At 45.8% G+C, this 22427-nt stretch overlaps 1 protein-coding gene across 1 annotated transcript in view; it reads right to left on the bottom strand.

Annotated features, from left to right (window-relative positions):
* LOC138447917 (zinc finger protein 84-like) overlaps nucleotides 1–21705 on the bottom strand; it is a 457921-nt gene extending 436216 nt beyond the window's left edge. Inside the window, exon 1 of the mRNA XM_069604436.1 lies at nucleotides 21148–21705. Coding sequence (XP_069460537.1) covers nucleotides 21148–21609 — 462 coding nt within the window. The 5' untranslated portion in view covers nucleotides 21610–21705. The remainder of the gene's footprint in view (nucleotides 1–21147) is intronic.
* Between the last annotated feature and the right edge of the window lie 722 nt (nucleotides 21706–22427).

Below are 22427 nucleotides of genomic sequence, written 5' to 3'. Positions count from 1 at the left end.
ATAGTTAAATGAATGAAGGCCTGGTGAAACTGCGCCACCTCCGCATGTTCCTCTTCCTGCTGGTTTGCCTCTTCCTGCTGTTATTCCTCCTCCTGCTGCTCCCATCGGTTCCCCTGATGTTCCTCTTCCTCCAGTCGTTGGGCCTCCTTTTGTAGCTGCTCCTCCACCTTTTCCTGTTGTACCAGTGATAACACCTCCATTGGACTTGACTATTCTCTCCCTTCCAAGTGGTTCTATACCGTCTGTAGTAGATCAGGGAGCGGGATCAAGGGTTGTCACTTGTAATACTGTACCTCCAGAGAAGAAACACGAGTTGATTGCGTGGGCTAAGCATTGTATGGAAAAGGGTGATCGAGCTAATGTTTTTCCCACACTTTCTAATATGGACAATTTTCCTGAGAAAAATGTTTTCATTGAGGGATTCATTTGTGTGTAATGTGGGACAGATTAAACGATACAGATCTCCCGCAAGGATTGAGGTATCTGAACACTTTAGCGTTCTCTAGAGACACTGCGGAGAGAGTACACAAACATGTTGAGAGGGTATTGGAGTATAGAAAGGAGTTGGAAAGGGTACAAAATGAGGATTAAGATGGATAGTTTGGACATTATGTATGTGCAGAAACTGTTCCTTCCTTGTCATGAATCGATACCTGAGGAAATGCGAATCTGCACGAAAGACGCGATTAGATGGATCTCAGACACATCAATAACTCCTGTTGAAGTATATGACACGTATAGTCAGTATACGCCAGAAATGCAGAGGAAAGTGATACAGGGAATGGTAGAATACCTACAGGATAAGTGTGTAAAAAGAAAGATTTGTTGTCCCGCAGAGTTATTGAGTATTTACAAGAGAGCTTTTTCATTTGACACTTCGGCTGCTTTAGCGCTCGATTTAGCTCTGTTGCTTAGTCAGCGTTCAGAGTTGCCTACTTCTGTGTTGCCTATGAGAGAGGTTCCTCCGACATTTGTCCCGAAAGTTGAGATTCCTGCTAACCTTGCAACGGGTGCATCTGCTCAGGAAATACCTGCACATTATGTGTCGCAGTTCGTTCACATCCCGTTCTCAAGACAGGAAGTGAACACCATTAGACAATCTATTCCCGACATTAGGAAAAATCCGACAGGGTTCTATAAAGAAATAAGAGTGTTTTGCAATCCTCAGTATTCACTTTAAGTGATATTGATCTGTTATTTCCCATACTCCTGCCCGTAGATTTGTGGAAACAGGTTAGAACTATAGACGATGTAGCAGGGTTAGGAGATACATGGGCTAACATAATTAGACTCGATGGAGAAAGGCCAGCTTGCGAAAGACCACCTCAGGTGATACCAACTTTGCTTGACAGAATAGTTGCAAAATTGAAAACTACAATTCCCGAAAAGAGAATTATTTGGGACAAGCTTACCGCCTGTGTCCAAGGGAAGTCTGAGGGTGCTACTGAGTTCTTTAATCGGTTCGAACAGGTATTCTCGGGTTTCAGTAGACAAGGCACAGAGTCTGGGAAAATATTATTCGTAGACAAATTTGTGCGTGGATTGTTGCCTGACATCCAGTCGCAAATCAGGTCTTCCGAGAGCGATTGGCAAGCGAAGTCTCAATCAGAAGTACTGCACTGCACATGGCTCAGTACTACGAGAATCGTGTCAATAATGAAAAGGAAAGAGGCGAAAAGAGTAAAGGTGATTTGAAGACAAAATTATTGTTACAGCAAATTGTTAGAGGGGGTAATTCACAAATTAGATGTCAGTATGTTCCACAAGGAAATGTGCCCTTGGGTCCGGTAAATATTAACCAGTGTGCCTATTGTAGGCAAGAGGGTCATTGGCATGCACAATGTCCAATCCTCCAACAGAGGTCAAATAACAAATTTGGGAATACGGGTAGACGATCCAGAGGTCGCCCGGGTGTAGGGGGCCCTGGTAGAGGTCAGTTTGCACAAGATTCACAGCAACCTTTTTCACAGGATAATCAGGCACCAAGTGTGGATAATAGAAATATTTTTGACCATCCTTCTGCCGCTTACCTCTCTGAAGAACTTCCTTTTGACTACATTCTGTTTTGTTAGGATTGCCGAAGCAGGGTTTGGAACCGACGCCTATTTCCGTTAATCAGAAAGGTCCCTACGTTGAAATGATAGTGGGAAATAGGAAACATCTATTCTTGATAGATACAGGGGCACAAAAGTGTTCCATTGATCATTCTCGGGTTCCAAGCATTCCACTGTCAGGGCAAACTAACGTTTCTGTAGGGTTTTCTGGCACACCAGTTGTCTGTCCGGTTTCTTCACCGGTACCCATTTCTTTGGGTCCCTTTACGGACAATTGTCCATTCCTTTTGACTTCGAATTGTGGAGAGAATTTGCTGGGGTTGAATCTGTCGAAGGAATTAAATGCGGTAATTCATTGTTCTTCTGATGGAGTCCGTTTGACAATTTCACCACAGCAACTTTGTCTCTCAATTCTTGACTAGACCTTTGCCGCCGGAGTTTAGTGATGTCCCGGAGTGTTTGTGGGCAATTGACGACAATGATGTTGGCGTTTTGCAAATTTAGCCTGTAAAATCGTCTTGAAACATGGAGTAAAGCTGCCACGTATTCTGCAGTATAAGATCTCGGTTGATGGTGAGCAAGCTCTGAAATGCATCGTCTGATTTTGTGCATCGAGGGGTGATTGAGGAAATTGCAGGTAGTATGTGCAATAGTCCGATTTTGCCCGTGTACAAAAAGGCGATAATGCAATCCCTTTCCGTTTCATAATTGATTTGCGTGCCATCAATAAGATCGTTGCTCCACAATTTCCAATTGTGCCTGATGTGACAACGATATGAACTATGATTCCGGCTTCAGCTACTCACTTTAGTGTTGTGGATCTAGAGAATGCTTTCTTTAGTATTCCTATACACAAGGACAGTAGATACTTGTTCGTGTTCACCTTAGGGGGACGCTCCTTCACATTTACCCGTGCACCACAAGGTTACACGGAAAGTCCAAGCATTTACAGTAAGGCTTTGAAAGAACAACTCGATACCCTTGAGTTGCCCTCTACTTGTACAATGTTTCAATATGTCGATGACTTGCTTTTAGCTGCCGATTCAGAGAGCGCTTGTAAGGAGGGCACTGTGTTGTCGCTTATACACCTGGCTAAACATGGACATAAAGCTTTGCTTAAAAAATTTCACTATTGTTGTCAGGAGGTCAATATTGTTGTCAGGAGGTCGCCGATTTAGGCTATCTCCTGTCAAAGGAGGGAAGAAGATTGACGCCTGAACGGATAAAACTCATCTCTAGCATGTCAGTTCCAAATACACAGAAAGAAGTTAGAGCCTTGATAGGAATGGCTTCTTACTGTAGGCAGTGGATCCCCAACTTTTCACTAGTGATTAAGCCGATGTTGGCTCGGACGAAGAAGGGCCTTTCTTCGCCATTGCCGTGGAACATGGAGCACCAGCGTGCATTTGATTTGCTCAAGACTGCATTGTGCTCGGCACCGGTTTTGGGCACACCAAATTATGAAAAGGCCTTTGTGTTGTTTGTGCATGAATGTGATGGATGTGCTTTGGCTGTATTCACACAGGAACATGGAGGGAAGAATAGGTAGTGCAGTTACTTTTCTTCCGCCCTTGATCCTGCAGCATGCGCTCTGCCGAGATGTTTGCAAGCTGTCATTGCTGCATCTGTAAAACAGAGCGAGGGAATGGTCCTAGGCCATGCTTTAACCCTGATGGTACCTCACTCTGTAGATGTTCTACTGAACAGAACTCAAATGCAACACCTCACTTCCGCACGGTTGACGAGATATGAATTGATCTTGTTTGCGCCACAAATTCAAATTAAGAGGTGTTGTGTTCTTAATCCTCTGAACTCTTACCTTTCCCGCAAGGTACTGCTTGCAGTGACGAAGAGTCACATGACTGCCTTTACACTACCGAACAAGAGACAAAGGGTAGAATTGATCTAAAGGACACTCCTTTGGATAATGCACAAGGGGAGCGGTTTTGTGATGGTTCATGTTTCAAACTTCCGGATGGTACATCCACAGCTGCTTATGCAATCACTACATTGAGCACGGTTGCGGAAACCAAGAGAATCACGCATAACTCTGCGCAGGCCGCAGAGATTATAGCATTGACCCGAGCTTGCGAACTTTCCGAAGGGCTTACCATGAATATATACACTGACAGTCAGTATGCCTTTGGGGTAGTTCACAACTTGGGACACTTTGGTCAGAAAGAGGGTTCTTGACTTCACATGGTACAAAGATCCAGCACAGCTCCCTGATAGTACGGCTACTCTCAGCGCTTGCACTCCCTACTCAGCTGGCTATCGTAAAATGCACAGCGCATCAAAAGATTGTAGATGATGTAGGAAAAGAGAACACTTTTGCTGATCAGATCAGCCGCTGATCTCTCTTCGTACATGTATACTTCGAGGGAAGCCACAAATGCCTGTACAGTGGATGAGGGTATTGATTCCTTAAGGGATATCCAAGCCGATGCCAAGTCAAGTCTTAGAAGAGTCTAAAAAAGGGCTGAGGGCTTGGGGAAATTCGATGATGATGGGTGTTGAGTGGACAGAGTTGAAGAGAAATGGCTACTTCCTGACGCATACTGTAACGCTCACCTGATTCCCGTAGAGGCGCCGGTCTTGACTGGGCGTATACCGTATCTTCAAAGGTGATGTGTAACACACGGCTGGCTCTTTGGGCTGGACCTCTGTGCACTTTATGTCTGACTCGAAGGGTAAGGTGTCTGCAGATAGAAAATATGGGTATAAGGAACTGGGTTATTGAATATCTCTCTCTTCTTCCCTTTCTCTTCTCCTGTAGAACCCCAAAGGTTAATGCTCTCACCTTAGGTAAGTGAACGCTGTGCTCTCCATCTGCCTCGGGGCAGGGTGCTGTAACCAGTTTCTTCACTGGATAAGGGGAGCAGGCCTCTTGACTTCAGAGGACTGCTGTCCGTCGTTTACTGCACGAACGGTAAGTTTCGAGTAATTCAAATGTCTTTAAAGTCTTTAGTAATGATGTCTCTTGTTTTGCAGGGTTCCGGCGATGGCGGATGACGGGCTGAAGGGAGTTGAAAATGGAGCCCGTGTGATGAATAGAAGCGCCTGGAAGCACGTAAGTAAGCGCTTGTTGCCTGCTTCACGATGCGCTCTAACTGTCTTTTTATTTTGCAGGTACAAGTTCGGAGCGGCTGCAGGGTGCCGGAATACCCACTGGGTTAGATGTGGAAAGGAGTAATGGCACGTGAGTATTAAAGTTCCCCAATGTCTTTAAACGCACCTTGTTTTGTCTTTCAGATGCGGGATGCAGCGCCGAAGGCCTCCGGAGCGTGCGAAGAGTTGGTAAGCTTTTGTCTTTCAGATGCCGGAATGCAGCGCGAGGCGTTGGTGACAGCCGATGGACCAGGTAAGTGAAGAGCTGTCACTGAAGACCGTAATGCTAACCTGTTCTTTCTTGTCTTTATAGGTGTTGCTGAAGACTGGATTCAGGATGGTAAGCCTTTTCCCTTAGGCCCAGGATCAGATGCAGAAGACACGATGAGCGTTCTGCTGCAGAGGATGCAGAATAACGCAAAGCAAGATTCATCAATCGGGTGTGGTTTAAATAGCCTCCTGTAGTGCTTAGGTGTCTCCTTCCACAGCCACGCCTAGGTAAGAAAAGAGCTCCTGCTTTCCAGAAGAGTTCCAGTGTTCTGAATCTAGGGAGTGGCTCCTGCCCCACCCAACAGGAAAAATAGTTCCAAACAGAAGAGGATCAGAGGCTCAACTGGCAGGCAAGTAAGCAGCATGGTCTGCTGCAGGTAAGTCCACCCAAGCATTATGAGCCCGGCGCTTCCAGCGCTGGGACTGGGCATATTTATGAGCCTGGTGCCACTGGCGCCAGGACTGGGACCAAAAGGTCCCAATTGGGACTGGTTGGCACTCGGAACCTGGGTTATGGATCTGCTTCCAAGGGAGTTGGGAAAACCCGGACCTTTTGGAAGCAGAGATCATGACACATACATTATGATGATGGTTGTTATGGCTCATGGTCCCACACATATGTGCCCGTAAAATCACATAAATGTTGGAAAAAGTATGGGTAAACGACAAAATCTCTAAGGTAGCTGAACGCTTTGTTCAAGAATGCAAGATCTGTTTACAGCATAATGTGGGAAAGGGAACGTCAACTCGTAGGGGAAGTTTTGGTCCACCTTCTGTCCCCTTCGAGGTTATACACGTTCATTTTATTGAGATGGAACGGTGTAATAATCTGAAGTATGTGGTAGTCATTATCTGTGCTTTCGGCAAATGGGTTGAGGGTTTTCCTGTTAAAGACGCTACAGCCACGACTACTGCAAAGACTATGTTAAAAAGAGTACTTCCCAAGGTTCGGGCTACCAAGAGTTATCTGGTCGGACAATGGTCCACATTTTATCGTGGCTGTAATTCTGCAGATATGTGCGGGATTACAGATCGATAAACTGTTCCATTCGGCCAGACATGCTCAGAGTACCGGACTAGTGGAAATACACAACGGCATCATCAACAACAAGCTCGCTAAGATGTGTGCCGGCACCAAACTAAAATGGCCAGATGCCTTACCAATCATGTTGTCATCAATGCGTACAACCCCTCAAACCAAGACTGGGCTCTCCCCCTTTGAGGTGGTTATGGGGAGGCCTGCTAATATCTGAAACATTCCAAAATGTAGTTCTTTGCGAAATGTTGAAAATGTACTTCTTTCAGATTACTGTAGCCAGTTGACTTAAAACTTGTATTTGATTTATCACCAGGTGCAAGAGGCTTTACCTGTACGATACGAGGGCCCCGGTCACAGTAAACGACCTGGGGAGTGGGTCCTCAAAGTCCTTTGAGCGATCGTCTTGCTTTGCACCTCGTTGACTGGGCCCCTTCCAGTTCCTACTGGTCACCTAGACCGCGGTGCGAGTGTCGGGCTGGAAAAATTGGATCCATGCGACGCACACCAAGAAAATTCCACACCCAGTGCCATACGACACAGAAGCAGCAGAACCCCTCATCAGTACTGCAACCAATGATCCCGAAGCAGTAACTGGCATCGAAACTGTGTCTGGGATTCTCCCTGATCCTGTGAGGCCTGGGGAAACAGCCATTCCACCCCCACACTCTCCAACCATTTTGTTTCCAGAGGTGATCCCCAATTGTGCCTCTAACCTTACTTCCGTTCATTCGCTGCTTCCAGTGGGAAGTGACGACACGTTGCTCACGGATCAATCAGTACCAGGGATCACAAAGTACTATCTGCGTCCAAGGAAAGGGACTTACGGCACGGTTCGGCTGTGCATTCGGAAACTAAAGTCATCAAGGGCTTGCTTTTGGCCCGATTAATTGTTTGAAAAAGGGGATTCTGTTGGCTAGGGTTTGTGGAAGGAATAAGAAGACGCTCGGCCTGGAGGTCGCCAGCTAACAACATAGGTGTTTTTCATTTGAAGACAGACTACAATGCCTGCAACCGCTTCCGCTCGTATGGAAAAGGAAAAAAAACTGTATGACCAGCTACGGGAACAAACATTTAACTATGTGGACCCCGTAAACGTACTGCTGCTTTGTGATAATGTTAATTTGTTTTATAATCGGCGTTTTAGGCTTCTGGTACCTAGAAGTACATCCGCTTGAGAATTTGTTGCCGACTGAAAATGTACCTACTGTTTCTACTCCTTTTGTGCATCTGCACACTATCTCCTAGGGATTCTCAGAATAGACAGATATCATAACAACACATTATTACTTATCATGAATGCTACACATGCCATTTTTAATAAGCCCAACTGTTAGGTCTGTTCACATTTACCGCAACAGGGGGATAAGGGGCTAGGTTGGTATATTCATCCTTTACCTTTAACAACTGCATGCTATGCTTCTCTTAGAGCACTGTTCTTTGGTCGCAGGAACGACAGCATCTCAGGGAACTTTGATGGGACTAATTTGAATCAGTTTGAAAAACGTGTTTTGACTCCCTTGGGATGCTCGCTCTTTGCAAATAGGAGTAAGCCTAACGTTGCTTCTATTAGGCCTTCTGATAGACTGTCTCGTCCTTTTCAATCTTTGATTTCTTTTAAAATGGCTCCTATAGGCAATAAGGATGCCACAGCTCCTTCCTACACTGTTAATTATAGTCCCAATTCAGTTTCTTTCTGCATACAGAGGAATGGTACTCAGTCAATGGGTGAATTTAAAGTTTGCGCCAATGTTGCGAATTTGACTGGGGAAGACAGACCTTTGTATATAGGCAAACCGGTCTACTTCGTTTGCAGTAATTTAGCATTTCCATGGTTACCCATGGATTGGCAGGGAACTTGTTATTTAGGGATCGTGTTACCCGGGGTATTCATAGCCAGTATTGTAGAGGTTTCAAAGTCTCGTCCAGGCAGGACGAGAATGGTGACACTCCAGCACAAGTTCTGGGAGACTTAGCTAAATCCTTTATGCCATTTTGGGGACAAATACTGAACTCAGAAGATACCAGAAGGCTAGTGAGAGTACTGGAGAGAACCATCAACCGGACCACTGACATACTCTATAATATGACTCTAGAACAGAAAGCAATAAGGTTAGTAGCACTTCAGAACCGGATGGCATTAGATGTCATCCTGGCTGAACGTGGAGGGGTATGTAAATTAGTGGGGTCCGCTTGCTGTGTTTTCGTGCCAGATTCCCCAACTATCTTCAAGGCAATACAGAATCTGCATGTCCTAAGTTCAGAAGTGCATGTTCCCGAGGGTAACTGGGATCTTAGCGCTTGGTTCTGGGACGTCTTGCGATGTTGGGGTTGGAAGCTACTTTCGGTCTTGCTGATCATTTTAGGAATTCTGCTGTTTCTTTGCTGTTGTATACAATGTCTTCCTGGTATGTGTTTGATGTTAGGAGGATGTTGCGCACAGGCGATGGGTACATTAGAACGGAAGGTATACACCCCAGACAAGAACTCCAATTAATGTGTGTTAAAATAAATTCTGGTAACCAATCTAATGGCAATAGATATCTCTGATGGTGATTCAGGGTGTATAGACGTTGAGACGTGGAGTTATTCGTAAGGTTATTAGAAGTAGTTTCGCGCTTGGCATAGGCCAAAAGGAGGGTTTGTCGAACAGGAAATCATATTGTACCCACTAGATCGTATGTATATATATTGGCCTATGACAAGTCGCTCTGCGAGGAAATCCGCGCTGCAAGGTCCTGACCTTAGATCAGTCTTAGCCTCCATTTTAGGTTCATCCGCCATTTTAGATTCTCGCTCTAAAGTCACCCTGTGTTCTAAGATGGTGGGCAGTGTTGTTTTGAATGTGACATGGCCATCTTGACCTCTGTGTACAAGTTAATATGTAAACTGCCAGCAGGCCAAATGTTAGGGTCACGTACTGAGACCTTGTCCTTCGTTGACCTGTGTATAGAGGATTACCTGTACCAACGAAACTAATCCAGGAACATATATCGTGCAAAATACTGTTCGAGCATCTAACGTGAACACTTGTTTGACTATATTGTACAAGATATGTGCGAAGGCTCAATGTGAAATCCAAAGACACACTGTTGCTATTGGAACTTGTTGGAGAATGTATTAAGGACAATCCGTAAATGGATAGATGCATAAATTAGAAGTCAACTCGGCACGAACCCTAGATCCGAGATTCATTAACTTACAAGTGGGTTGGACATGTGTTTGATTGTATAAAAAGGTGCGACTATTCCGATGTACAGTCCCACTCACTGCACACACCGAACAGGGCTGGTATTCGCTGTGTTGTACTGAGGGCCTGATAGCTATCTGTTGCTTTGTCCTTTGAAACTGTTCAGTTGTAGAATAAAGATCTGTGTATCTTTTGAACCCGCATTTGGTGTATTTCCTTTTGGGGTACTCAGCCTCGATATCTTCTTTTTGCTTTCACAAGAGGGGGTAGGTTCTGTTGGGCGATGGGTAGCCAGCGGATTCCGGTGGTGGAGGAAGTCATCTATTTGGGGTTCACCCTATACACCTCGCCGAAAGTTAACCTTTTGTGGGCAGAGATACTACAAAAGTGTACCCAATTGACGTCGCAAAAGTGTACCCAATTGACGTAGCAGTTACAGAAGATGATCAAACAAAACTGCAAGATCTCCCTCATACCAGCAATCCGGTTTTAGATAGCAAAGATCATCTCGGTACTTCTGTATGGCTTAGAGGCAACACCTTTGATGTGGGCCATAGATAGGGAGAAAGTCGAGGGCAGGATCTGGAAAAAAAGCTCTCTCTGCCGACAAGCTTGCTGATTGACAGACTAAGATTTGAGCTGGGCCTCTCATCACTTAGATTGCAGGCTGATTGGAAACTTCTCACTTTTTAGCTTGATACCCAATCCCAGGCAAAATACCTTATATGAAGATATACAGGCCCATCGGAAGTCAGACTCCTCAGGGGTATTGTATGATCTACAAAGAGCTTCGCAGAAGATTCTGATCAGTTGCAATAGCGACATTGATACACTGATTAAAAATCCCCTGAAGTCCAAGAGGGCAATACTAACAACAGACTGGATAAAGGCAATTGCCCAAACCCGGTCCTCTAAGGTGGCACCCTCCTTCTCCCCGACAGACAAGAGACTCGGATACCTACCCAATTAGCTGACAAAATTTCTGGATGCAAATGTGAGAAACAACCATTTTAGGGTGCGTCTAGGCCTGATTCAGACGGGATACGTTCTCGCCCGTTGGGGACAGGGGGCTAGAAGTAGACTCCTATGCCCTGAATGTCAGGATCCAAAAGATCAAACCATTGAGCATCTACTAAAATTCTGCCAAGGAAAATGGGATGTTCAAAAGCAATATCTGGAGCACTTTGTTGCGTCAAGAGACTGGTTGTCATCCGAGGACTTTTGGATAAGATCGATGGCGAGATATAATACTGCTCTGACATTAAATATAGTAAAAGTGTTGCAACAGACAGACTTTATTTCTACAAGGTATGGCAAATGGAATCCACCCCGTTTAATTGATGCATCCAGAAGATTAGAAATGGGACTCCATGATTAGATCATAAAGAGCCCCAAACCTGGAACTCTAAAGAATGGGAATGATGTTAATGACAACAGTTGGATAAAGTCACAAAATGTTTTTGTTGTAAATTTGTGTTTGTGGGAAAAACCAATATTTGGTTAAATCCACAATAAATAAATAAAGATATGGCAATAGAAGTAGCAGCCTTATACTTCCCCTTGGAATGGTTGGAAGATCGAAGATGGAAACGTGCCTTGGGATTACCCAATTCCATGCCTATGGCGTCATTAAGGCATTACAAACCTTCCATATCTTGAGAGAGATTTTCCCAACACCAGTGATCACTCAGCCAAAGGAAAATACAACGAATAAGGAATTGGAAGGCGAATGCTCTGAAAGGGCTCGTTTTCCACACGCAAATCACTGGGGACAGAGATGGGTGGACCTCGTCGAGAATCCCGTGAATGTGGATAAGACACTAGCCATCTTACTAGATCCTACAAAGTCCACTCCACTTTCTTAGGCACAGGTAAACGCCTGGGTTTCCTAGTTTTACCGTAAGAGAACCATTTCTTTCTTTGTTAGCAACGGAGGAGATTCTGCACATTAGAGTGAAGAGTGCGAGGGGTGCTGTAAAATCGATGGCAATGTTCAGAGCCTAAAGCGTATCCTGGTGGAATGCCCCGGCTTGTTTGGTAGAAGAGCAAAATAACCGGGGCGTTTCTTTAGTGTGTCAAGTGAGTCCGATGTGGAGGCCATAGGGGATCGAATGTGTGTGGGGCAAGAACTTTTTCTAAAAACAGAGATGGTAAGGATGTTGAGCTGACTGAAAATTGCCACTAGACAGGTAAATATGATAGTCTTGTTTTAAGGGAATATTTGTATTAATTGAAACTTTTCCATTATTGAATGCTATAGTATGCCTTTTTTATATATGGAATAGGATAGTTTTTTTTACTCTAAATTAAATATGGAATGTAATCTTGTATTAAATGGTTAGTGTAATGAATTAGGAATGTACATAATAAGTTAGGTTAAGCCCGAGCGTGCAAAGGGCATCGTCTGGCTGTTGTGCAGTGGCTGCGGCTGATATCCCGTACTCCGTGTTGCAGCCTATCAGCTGTTAGACTCCCGGAGAGGACGCCCGGAGGCGTGTGAACGTGGGCGTGAGGAAGACAGGAAAAGGAGAACTCCATTGCGCCGTAGCGCGGCCTGGCCCCGCCCACTACCCGCCCCCTGCTACTCCCACAGGTAGAAGGACTGCTATAAAGCCCCTACCCAGATACCCTTGCGGCGCTAAGCCCGAGCGTGCAAAGGGCATCGTCTGGCTGTTATGCAGTGGCTGCGGCTGATATCCCGTAGTCCGTGTTGCAGCCTGTCAGCTGTTGGACTCCCGGAGAGGGCGTGTGAACGTGGGCATGAGGAAGGCAGGAAAAGGAGAACTCCATTGCGCCGTAGCGCGGCCTGGCCCCGCCCACTACCCACCCCCTGCTACTCCCACAGGAAGAAGGAGTGCTATAAAGCCCCTACCCAGACACCCTTGCGGCGCTAAGCCCGAGCGCACAAAGGGCATCATCTGGCTGTTGTGCTGTGGCTGCTTGCTGTGGCTGTGATCCTACTCTGCGGCTGGTGGTAAAGCGAGCCCAGTCAGACAAACATATAGTTTTCAGCGGTGCGGCAGAGAGGAGCCCCCGACCAGGAGATTGAGTTTCCCTCTCCCCTGGTGCAAACAGAGAGGAGCTGCACTACGATGAGATGCTTGAAAAGTGACACATCAGATCCATGGGCGGAAGAAAGGGTGAAAACCCGACAGCAGGTAAGGCAGCGGGTTGCTTCCTATCCGGTTCCTGCAGGGGGGCATTCACCAACTAAGGGAGGCCTCAATAAAGGCATGTTGCCTTGGAGACAAAGCCGCCTGGCTTTCCCGAAAAAAATAGCCCCTGGAGGCAGAAATGGCCAGGGAAGACCCTGCCCCTATGGTCATAGCACCTGAAGACGGAGAACTAGACCACATAACTAGCAGGGTCAGAGCCGCCCAACATCAGACCCCTCCTAGAGTGGAAAAAGGCCAGGCAGGGGCAACTCAGCTAACTCTGCCTAACAAACAGGGGGATAAGATAAACCCCCAAAGGCCCTAGGAGACTGACGTGGCCCCGAACGAGCCCATCCACTCAAAGACGCTCAGTGGGGAAAAACTTGTTGGGGAAATAATCGAGGAGAATCTGAATATTGAACAATCGGAGCGGGAGGCTCCACTAGAGAAGGCGCTGGGAGTGGGGGGGAAAGGGGCCGAAACATCTGATCCAATAACAGCAGAGGAGGGGGTTGACCAAAAAGACGCATCAGGGGCGGGTGTTGCCTGTCCCAAAGCAGGGGAAGCAGAAATCCCTCAGGATAAAACACCAACTCAGAAGGGAGCGATCACAGTACCCTCTATTACTGAGAAAGAGATGCCCCAGATAAAAGTGGCCACCCAGAGTATACTACCCAGCTGGGGGGAATCCCCACGTCCTAATGAGGGGCAGAGAATGTTCGACGCAAACACTTTTAATGACTCGGACCTAAGTCCCGGAGATTGTAGGGAACAGAGGTCTGGCCACTTGCCGGCCTTTCTCCCCCAAAGTGGCTGCAACGGCACGACCCATGAAGCGCTTAGCAACTCAAACCTTGCTTCGAAATTAATTCTGGACATTTCAAACCTTACTGAGAAAATAGTAAAGGAGAAAAGGAGGAGTCTATCATTTATTAAAGATAAACTGGCAGCGCTTGATGATGATGTGGACCTAACAGGCCAATTGGATTCAAATACCTCACAAAGAGGGGGAAATTCACAGCAAAATACAGGTCCCAGACAAATGGATTACAGAAGCAAAGCTCTGCAGGGGCCGTTGAAAATGACACAGTCTATGAGTATTGATGACATCTCCATGGAAAAAATAAGCGATCTATACTGCAAGGGAAAAAGGGACGACATGGCTCATATTCAGAATGTGATGATGGCATCTTTAAACATCACACTTGCCCCCTTTCTGAAACTTTGAGTCCATGAATGAAAACTTGCAGCTACTACATACTTTAGCATTAAAAACTGAGGAAGGAATGGGTGAAATAGTAAGCTTCACGAAGCAAATGGTTATGAGATTGGAAAAAGAGTCTGACTTGTCACACCAGTGGCAAAATCGCCTCTGCGACTTGGCGCGCCAGGAATCCAACGATAAGCAACTCTTGATGGAAGACATTCTTGAGGATCATAAGTGGATAAGGAAGCAAAACCAGCAGTCCTCCTTGAAAACAGATCCCAAACGAAATTCCGAAAGGGACCAAGGACACGGAAGCGTCGAGGAGGAAAAATCCTGAAGTGATCAATGTAAAGAAAAACACAGGTGGCCCCCCCTAGTACTAGGGAAGGGCTTAAAGACAGCTAGACCCAATAATTCAGACTGCCTGTTGATATTAGATGACGAGGAAAAGAAATCAACGTATGCGATTTTCAAAGAACTTCCGCATCAAACAGAAAAAAGGAGCGTTTGCCCAGAAGATTCTTTCCAAGACAAGAAAGGAACAAGTCAAAAGAAAGCAAAAAATCAAGCTCAAAAGCGTAAAGCAAATGGATCCAGAGCATTCTTAAGGAACATCAAACTGCCTATTGAGGAGAGGGATGAACCCCTACCTAAGAAGCCGAGGAGAGAATTAAGCTTGTCAGGACTATCAAAGGGGAAAACCGCTATCAAACAGAATGAAAAAGATTCTGACACCAGTGTCTGCTTGAGTGACCTCATAGAAACAGCTGAAGAACTCAAAGAGGATGAGCTGTGGGACAATATCAGCTTATCTGAATGGCAAGCAATAGACAACCAATTAGACTCTGCCCCGATGGGGAAAAAATTTAAAATAAATCGAGAAGACACGAAGACCAAAGGAAAAAGAAACCTAATGAAAAAATAAACAATGAAGTGGACAACCAAAGATCTGAAGGTACCAACCGTCTGAAAGAGGAGCATCGAAATGAGAACAGAAGCCCAGGGAACAGGTATCAAGAAAACAGATCCCACAGGAGGTGTGACTCTCGAGAAAGTCTCCAAAGGAAGACAAGGGACAGGTAGCAAGGAAATAGATCCAATGGGAGAGGGAAATCTCCCCACGAATTTTGTGACAAAAGATCTAATGATCGTAAAGAAAAGAAGAGAGACATCATAGCCAAAGATCCTACACTAACTATAATGGACAGGAAAAGGAGCCCTAACACAACAAAAAACCTGGAGTTATTAAAACAGCTGGAAGTCAGGCGAAATGAAAGACTCCAAACTGTTATGCCTCGGCAGGCCCGCAGGAAGGTTATTGCCCTCCGTAAGGGTATGCGTCATATTGCAAACCCATTCTACGCCCACTGGCAACTGCCTTGGAAAATAGTGGCTTCGGCTCACTCCGCAGCACTCTGCGGCAAGTTTGGACTACAATTCCCAATTCCCAGCTTTCCGCCTCCCGCTGTCAGCTCAGAGGCGATGATGCGTGAGCCTCGATTTCGTCCGGTTCCACCTTCTCCTTCCAGATTTAAACCTCGGAACCGCGCGGAACGCTGCTTCTGATTAAAGTTGCATCCCGGTATTTAGAAGTTCCGTCTTCAATCCTACTTACTTACCCGTGTACCAGACCCGTTTCCTCATTCACGGACTGCCTTTGCCTGCCGCTTTTGGAAAACTACTTACCCGTGTACCAGACCTATTTCCTCATTCACGGACTGCCTTTGCCTGCCGCTTTTGGAACCTTGTGATCACGGCATCAGTAAGACTCTTCTTTTCACCACTTGCTAACAAGCACATCTCCTGTACTCTTTGTACCTTGCCGCTGAACTATATCACCTGCAAAACTCCAACTCAATTGTGTTCTTTATTGTTGCTGTTACCATCCTCTTTCCACAATCAGACTTCTATTGGACATTATTCAGTAGTGCACAGGGACGCTTTGTGGATAGTGCACCTACCCGAATCTAGTGCGGCCCTCGTTCCACCCGGGTTTAGTTTCCCTAACTAACCTACCCATTTGTTATTTTGCACTTCCGTTTTCATGAACTCTTTGGACATTACAGATTTAACAGCACATCAGTGGTAAGGGTTTTCTTTTTGTATGATTACCCATTCTCCTTATCTAATTGACAACTATAGTCAGGATAGGTTACATTTTCCTCTCTTACTTGTAGATGGCTCCGGTGGCCTTGAAACAAAACAAGGGGAAGGCATAGTTCAGGTACTACTAGAAAAAAGTATCGAGGGAAAGGGATCTTTCTTAAATTTCCAAATGCTCACCTCTTGTTTTTCCTTTACAGCTGGGTTATTGGCGGCGTGTCCTCCCCGCCCTTTTGAGCGATCAGTCCCTCTGCCTGGTCCTACCCAGCAGAGTCATATCGTTAAAAAGGTCTTGTGCCCTCACAGAGAGGAGGCTAGGTTGGAGGCCCCGACCTAGCTCTTCAATCAGTAGTCCAGTCCTGTGCCTTCCGGCCACCGATTTGGTATACTTCCCGTCCGGTGAGTAACACAAACAAGTCCAGTCAATCAGCGGTATTCGAAAGAGAAAAACTCTGAGATATAGGAATCGAGAAAAGCAAACAAAAAAAAGCCAGCAAGGAGAAGACTGGGGGTAAACATGGTCAATTTCATACATTGAGACTGGAACGGATGTGGAGTGAACAGTGCTGAACAGGGCTAGGGTGATGGCACTATTTAAAAGACCTACCATCAACCTTGAGAATCCATAGTGATGACGTGGCAATAGTCGAGTTTATTGATTAAAAAAGCTGGATGTGGTCCTACTACACCTGAGGACAAGTAAATTGAAAGAAAGTCTGGGGGGGGTAAGGTATTACCTTGAGTCCTGGGGATACAGACTCGATGACCCAGGAAAAAAAAGTGATCAGCGAGAGGTAAAGACCGTCACACCTCCTATAGTGAGAGTGGAAAAAATAATGAAAACCTTTGAAAGGAAAGCCGCGAACACAAGGCAGGAAGGAGGGTCAATACAAAAGTCAAGTGCCAGACAACATCGGGAGGATACAAGGGATCGCTGCTCAGATCCAACGAGCAAAATAAATAACTACTGAAAGGCCACAGAGGATCAATTAACAAAACTGAGATACACGATTAATAATTCAAATCAGAGGGAAAGAGGGACAGGAATCGGCACTCAGACACTGAAACAAGTGGAAACACGAAGTAACCCCACCATCATACCAGAAAAAAAGAGACAATACATTAATTGCAGTGGAAAAGGAACTAAACCTCTATTGGCATCATGGAACACACAGGGATTCGGACATCTTTACTCGGGGGAAGAGTAATTTCCTAGTGAAATATGAATTCATTTGTATACAAGAGAGCTGGATCAGAAGAACTCCGGTGTGTGAAGGCTGCCAAGTCTACATAAATCCGGCACAGAAAGGACCCTTAGGAAGACCTCGGGCAGGGCTGGTAACCCTAGTGAAGGAGGATTGCCAATTGCAAGTACAAGAACATCAAACTCCAAACCCGTTTCTACAGATACTCAAAGTGGTGAAAAACAGAGGTAGAAATGAAAGGAGACTCCTTCTAATAAACACATATTGGAAATCCTCAGAAATAGCCACAAGTAAATATCTAGTGGAGATAATGAGGGCTATTGATGCAGCAATGTTAGAGGATGAGGGCCAACTGATCATCTTATGCAGGGATCTAAATAATAACCTGCTGGATAAAAAGGGCCTGCTGAAAAGAAGACAGACTCTGCCGCCTAACGAAAAACTCTGGCTCGCAGAAATGGACACCAGGGAGATGTCTATGTTGAACGGTCAAACAGTAGGGGACCTCCCAGGGTCAAACACCTGGACAACGAACTCGAGGGCTGCTTGCCTGGACTACTGTTTCGTTGCCAGAAATACCTTACCCTGGATAAACTCCTTCAAAGTAGTCCAACAGATGGCTAGCGACCACGCTCTGCTTGAAATTGAACTTCTCTGGAAGACGGAAGAGCCGAAGTACCCAAACTTTCCAGAATTGGTATTATCGTGCGGACGCACAAGGTTAAAAATCAAAGCGAGCTCTATTCCCCTATTAGTAGAGCGATTGAAACATAACGAAGAAAACCAAGACACAGTGGAATATGGTTGTCTTTTGAAGGAGTTTGAGATTAAGATTGGTCCTAACAAAAAACAAGAGGTGATAAGGAAACATTCATACAACAAAATCTTGGTGGTGAAACGAAGGGAACACCGTACAGAACTGAGACGTCTGTGGAAAAGCTCCCTCACTAATAAAGAGGAACTTATAAGACTTTGCAAACAGGCTTAAATCCACCAGGATGTGGAGAGCACAATTAGATGCTGAAAAAATGATGGCAGCAATAACCACGTCTAACTCAAGGTCCTCATGGGAGATAATCAATAAAGGGGGAGAAGTCCAGACTGCATTGACATCTAGTAATGTGTCAAAGGAGGATTGGGTGAAGTTCTATACAGATCTCTTTCAGGAGAAAGACCCTATCAAGACCGAGCAAAGATCAGGAAACAAATGGTTAATTGACATTGACAGGGAAGATATCCTAATAAGGATACAAAAGTTGAGTTCATCTCAAGCGGCCGGCATCTCCAACTGTATGCTTAAGGATAACAAGGAAGAGTGGGCAGATTTCATCTTAATATTATTCCAGCAGATTCTAACAACAAGATCAATACCTCAATCCTGGAAGGAGGCCCTAATAGTACCTATATATAAGAAAGGAGATCGTAACAACCCGAGGAACTATAGGCCTATCGCCCTACTCGACTGTATAGGAAAACTGTTCTGTTCCATTTTGCTGAGAGATTTAAAAAACTGGGCAATAAGGACAGGGATCCTTGACAAGAGACAAACTGCATTCATGAGCGGCGTGGGAACATCATTGAATCTATTCATCCTGAATATACTCAAGCTACGAGCATTAAAACAAAAGAGGAACATATACCTGGGTTTCGTCGATCTCGAACAGGCCTTCGATGGGATCTGCAGAGAACTCCCATGGGCCAAACTAATGAAGTGGAACTGTCCGCAGGATCTGCTTGAGGCAATTCAGGAACTATATACCAACACTTCAGTTCAGATAGTTGTCTCAAAACAAGGAGACCTGACAGAGAAAATCCAGACATCTAAGGGCATAAAGCAAGGGTGTGCACTGGCACCCTTCCTGTTCATTCTGTACCTAGCAGATATGAAAGAATCCCAGGACCAAATCTGTGCATTTCCTCCAGTATTTCAGGACGAAGCCCTCTCATGGATGGTGTACGCAGACGACGTCGTATTTGTGGATCAAACCCCCATAGGTCTGCAAAGACGAATTGTGGAATTTAAGTCCTTCTTAAATCAAAATCACCTGAAGGTCAACGTAAAAAAAATCCATAATGCAGACGGCGTGTGGATCCAGAGCCAGAAAACAGAAAAAGGGATTCATCTGGTCATTGGACAACCAACCACTGGAAATAGTGGACTCAACAGTCTACCTCGGGGTACAAATCAATAAGAACATCAATGATCAAGGGCAATTAGATTCCATCAAAGCAAAGCTGATAAAACTAACTAACCAAGCTCGAGCTCTCCACCAACGTTACGGATCCTTCTCAATGCTGCCAGTAATCACATTTTACAAACAAGAGATAGTGGGAAGCTTAACATATTAACATATGGAGCAGAATCCCTGCTAAACCTCGATTGGAAAACATGGGATGTGCTAGAGGCTTTTGTCTGGAGAAGGGTACTCAGGCTCCCAAATTGCCTCCCTGTCTCGACAATAAGACACGAACTAAGACTGAAATCGATGGAGTCAACGGTCCTGTGGAAGACTCTTTTGTTATATTGGAAGTGTATCCTAGATAAGCCGTCCATCCCATTTGAATTGCTAGCCAAAGAAGGAGGTAAAAAACAAAGACTCCCATTTTGAGGCCTGGAAACAGAACTGTCTCAAAATATTGGAATATCATCACATCAAAACTGAAATGCTAAAAGAAAACCCCGAGAAAGCGAAGAAAAACATGCAGGAAAAAGACTGGATCTCCACGGAAAATGCAGAACACAAATTGCCATAATCTTACGTGGGAACGAAGAGCATTGAATGAACCTCCCCCTTACCTGCGACGATTTCCCTCTTCAAAATATAGGGATCTATTGATGAGATGCAAATTAAACATCCTGCCAACAAGAGAGGTCCAGTGGATAAGGAAACAAATTCCAGTGGAAGACGCAAGATGTCGTTTCTGTAATGACCTGGAGATGTTGGAAACAGTGGAACATTGGCTGTTTTTTTGTCCAGAATTAAGCGCCCAAATGAGCCTATATTTAGGCGAATGGGTGGTTAACATCAATGAAACAACGGCCGAGGAATACTGGGAACGAATCATGACGGTGCACAAAATCGGCCCCACCCTAGAAGCCCTAAGATTCATAGAGTCGCTCCTAAAGGGACTAAAGGACGGAAACGTGGAATTGAGAGGATGGACAAACATTAAGCATAACGACGGGGGAGGGGGGTTGGTAAAAGGACTTGGATCTTCTTTCTTTTGTTAAAGGTTGAAAAGAAATTTGATTTAACCAATAAAAAAAATAAAAAGAAGTCATTTAAAAAAAAATAATAATAAGTTAGGTTACCTTTTAAGGTGTATTTATTGTAATTGTTCTATCATCTGTTTAGTAGTTTTAAAGATTTTTTGGTTATATGTGCTTTTATCAACCCAAATTTCAGAGTGCTACATTTCACTCGATCATAATACCGCCTCTTTTTTTAAATTAGGGGCGTTTCCCCCACCAGCCCCCCATTTTTTCTACCCTTATAACACCACCCCAACCAGACTGATTTCAAACCCTTACCCCACACCCCATATATATTTAATTCATATTTTCGGTGTTTTTCGCTGTTATGGACTTCAGTGAAATGTAGCACTCGGTTTTCCTTTCAGTAAAAGGACTGGGTACCGATTATTTGTTTGCCATATCTAATGATTACTATAGTAAAATAATGGTAGGTATGTGTTCTACCTTTGTGACAGATCATAGATGCGATGATCAATAAAAAAAGAAAATCAAAAAAATAAAACAGGGGTGTCGGGTGCATTTGGGGTCTCCTGCAGACGGAAGCTGCCCCCATGCCGCCTCACCTTGTGCCTCTGGGCCGCCTCGTCTATGGGATACGCGGCGTGGAACCGGTGCTCCTGGGACTCCCGGCACACCACGCAGAGCAGCGTGTGATCCTCGTCGCAGAAGAGCCGCAGCCGCTCCCCGTGCCTCCCGCACAGACTCCCGGCTGGCGCCGAGAGCTGCCGCGAGATCTGCACGATGTTCGCCAGCTGCCAGTTCGGGCGCAGGTTCCTGCGTCTGCAGGTCGCCCTACACTGCGGGCAGGGGAACGGCGTTCCGGCAGTCCGGGCACATCGAGCAACGCAGGGGCGCCAGAAGCTGTGGCCACACTCGGTCATCACGGGGTCCTGATAGTAGCCCAGGCAGATGGGGCACTTGGCCTCCGCGTGCAGGCTCTGCACGGGGGTCGCGGCCTCCATGGCACCCCCCCTGGCACTGGGTGAAGGTTCGCAAATGGAAACAGAACCCGCTGATGTCATCATGGGGCATTCACCGGAATGCAGCCCACAAACTTTCCAAAGTGTTATTAGGGTGCAATGCGTGCGCCTACGTGAGCGTTCCGGAGGGAGGGGCCGCGTCACACCACCTCTCTACCTGCAGCTCTCCTTATCATTTCCTTCCCCCCGCCCCTTCCTCAGCCTCCTCACATAGCGAGGTCCACGCCCCCAATCTCAAGACGTTACAGCATTCACCTACGAGGGGTGCAGGGCGGGTGGGCCCGGAGTGTGAGCGGAGTGTGAGGGTCGCCTGGGAGTCTGTGCTTAGGAGGGAGGGCTTCAGTGAGTCAGGGTGGAGTGTGGGCTGTGGAGATGGGGGCTCGCTCTCACCTCCCCTGAGAATAAGGCACTGAAGGATAAACGGACTTGCCCAAGGTCACACACTTCAGACCACTTGGCAGCTCATTGACTTGATACCATATTTGTCCAGGTTTCATTTGCACAAATGTGTTCAACTAGTGAATTTCATGGAAACTCTCTTTTAATGCACTTATTTGTGAAGTACACACATTAGAATGTACCAATTTTTGGTGGTAGTGGAATTACAATCACTTTCAGCACACCATCGAACTGCACCAGTCCAAATATCCTCAGAATTTCCATGGGGTCCTATGAACTCCGAAAATGGGGGCTAACGCTGCCCCTTGCTAGGGTAATTCCTGGAGGTCGGCAGGGCCGCACCCGGAGTCGGCAGACCTCCAGCTATCGGAAGGCCCTAACTCCTTCCATGTCCCAAAGAAGTAGGAGGCCCACACAAGAGCAATAGGTTTGACTGTTCATCACACGGAAACAATCAGGGACAG

Source organism: Ambystoma mexicanum, chromosome 3q (assembly GCF_040938575.1).
Source record: "Ambystoma mexicanum isolate Mex_15411 chromosome 3q, UKY_AmexF1_1, whole genome shotgun sequence".
NCBI classification, from domain to species: domain Eukaryota; kingdom Metazoa; phylum Chordata; class Amphibia; order Caudata; family Ambystomatidae; genus Ambystoma; species Ambystoma mexicanum.
Note: the sequence above shows the minus strand (reverse complement) of the source record. Positions and strands in the feature narration are given on the sequence as shown.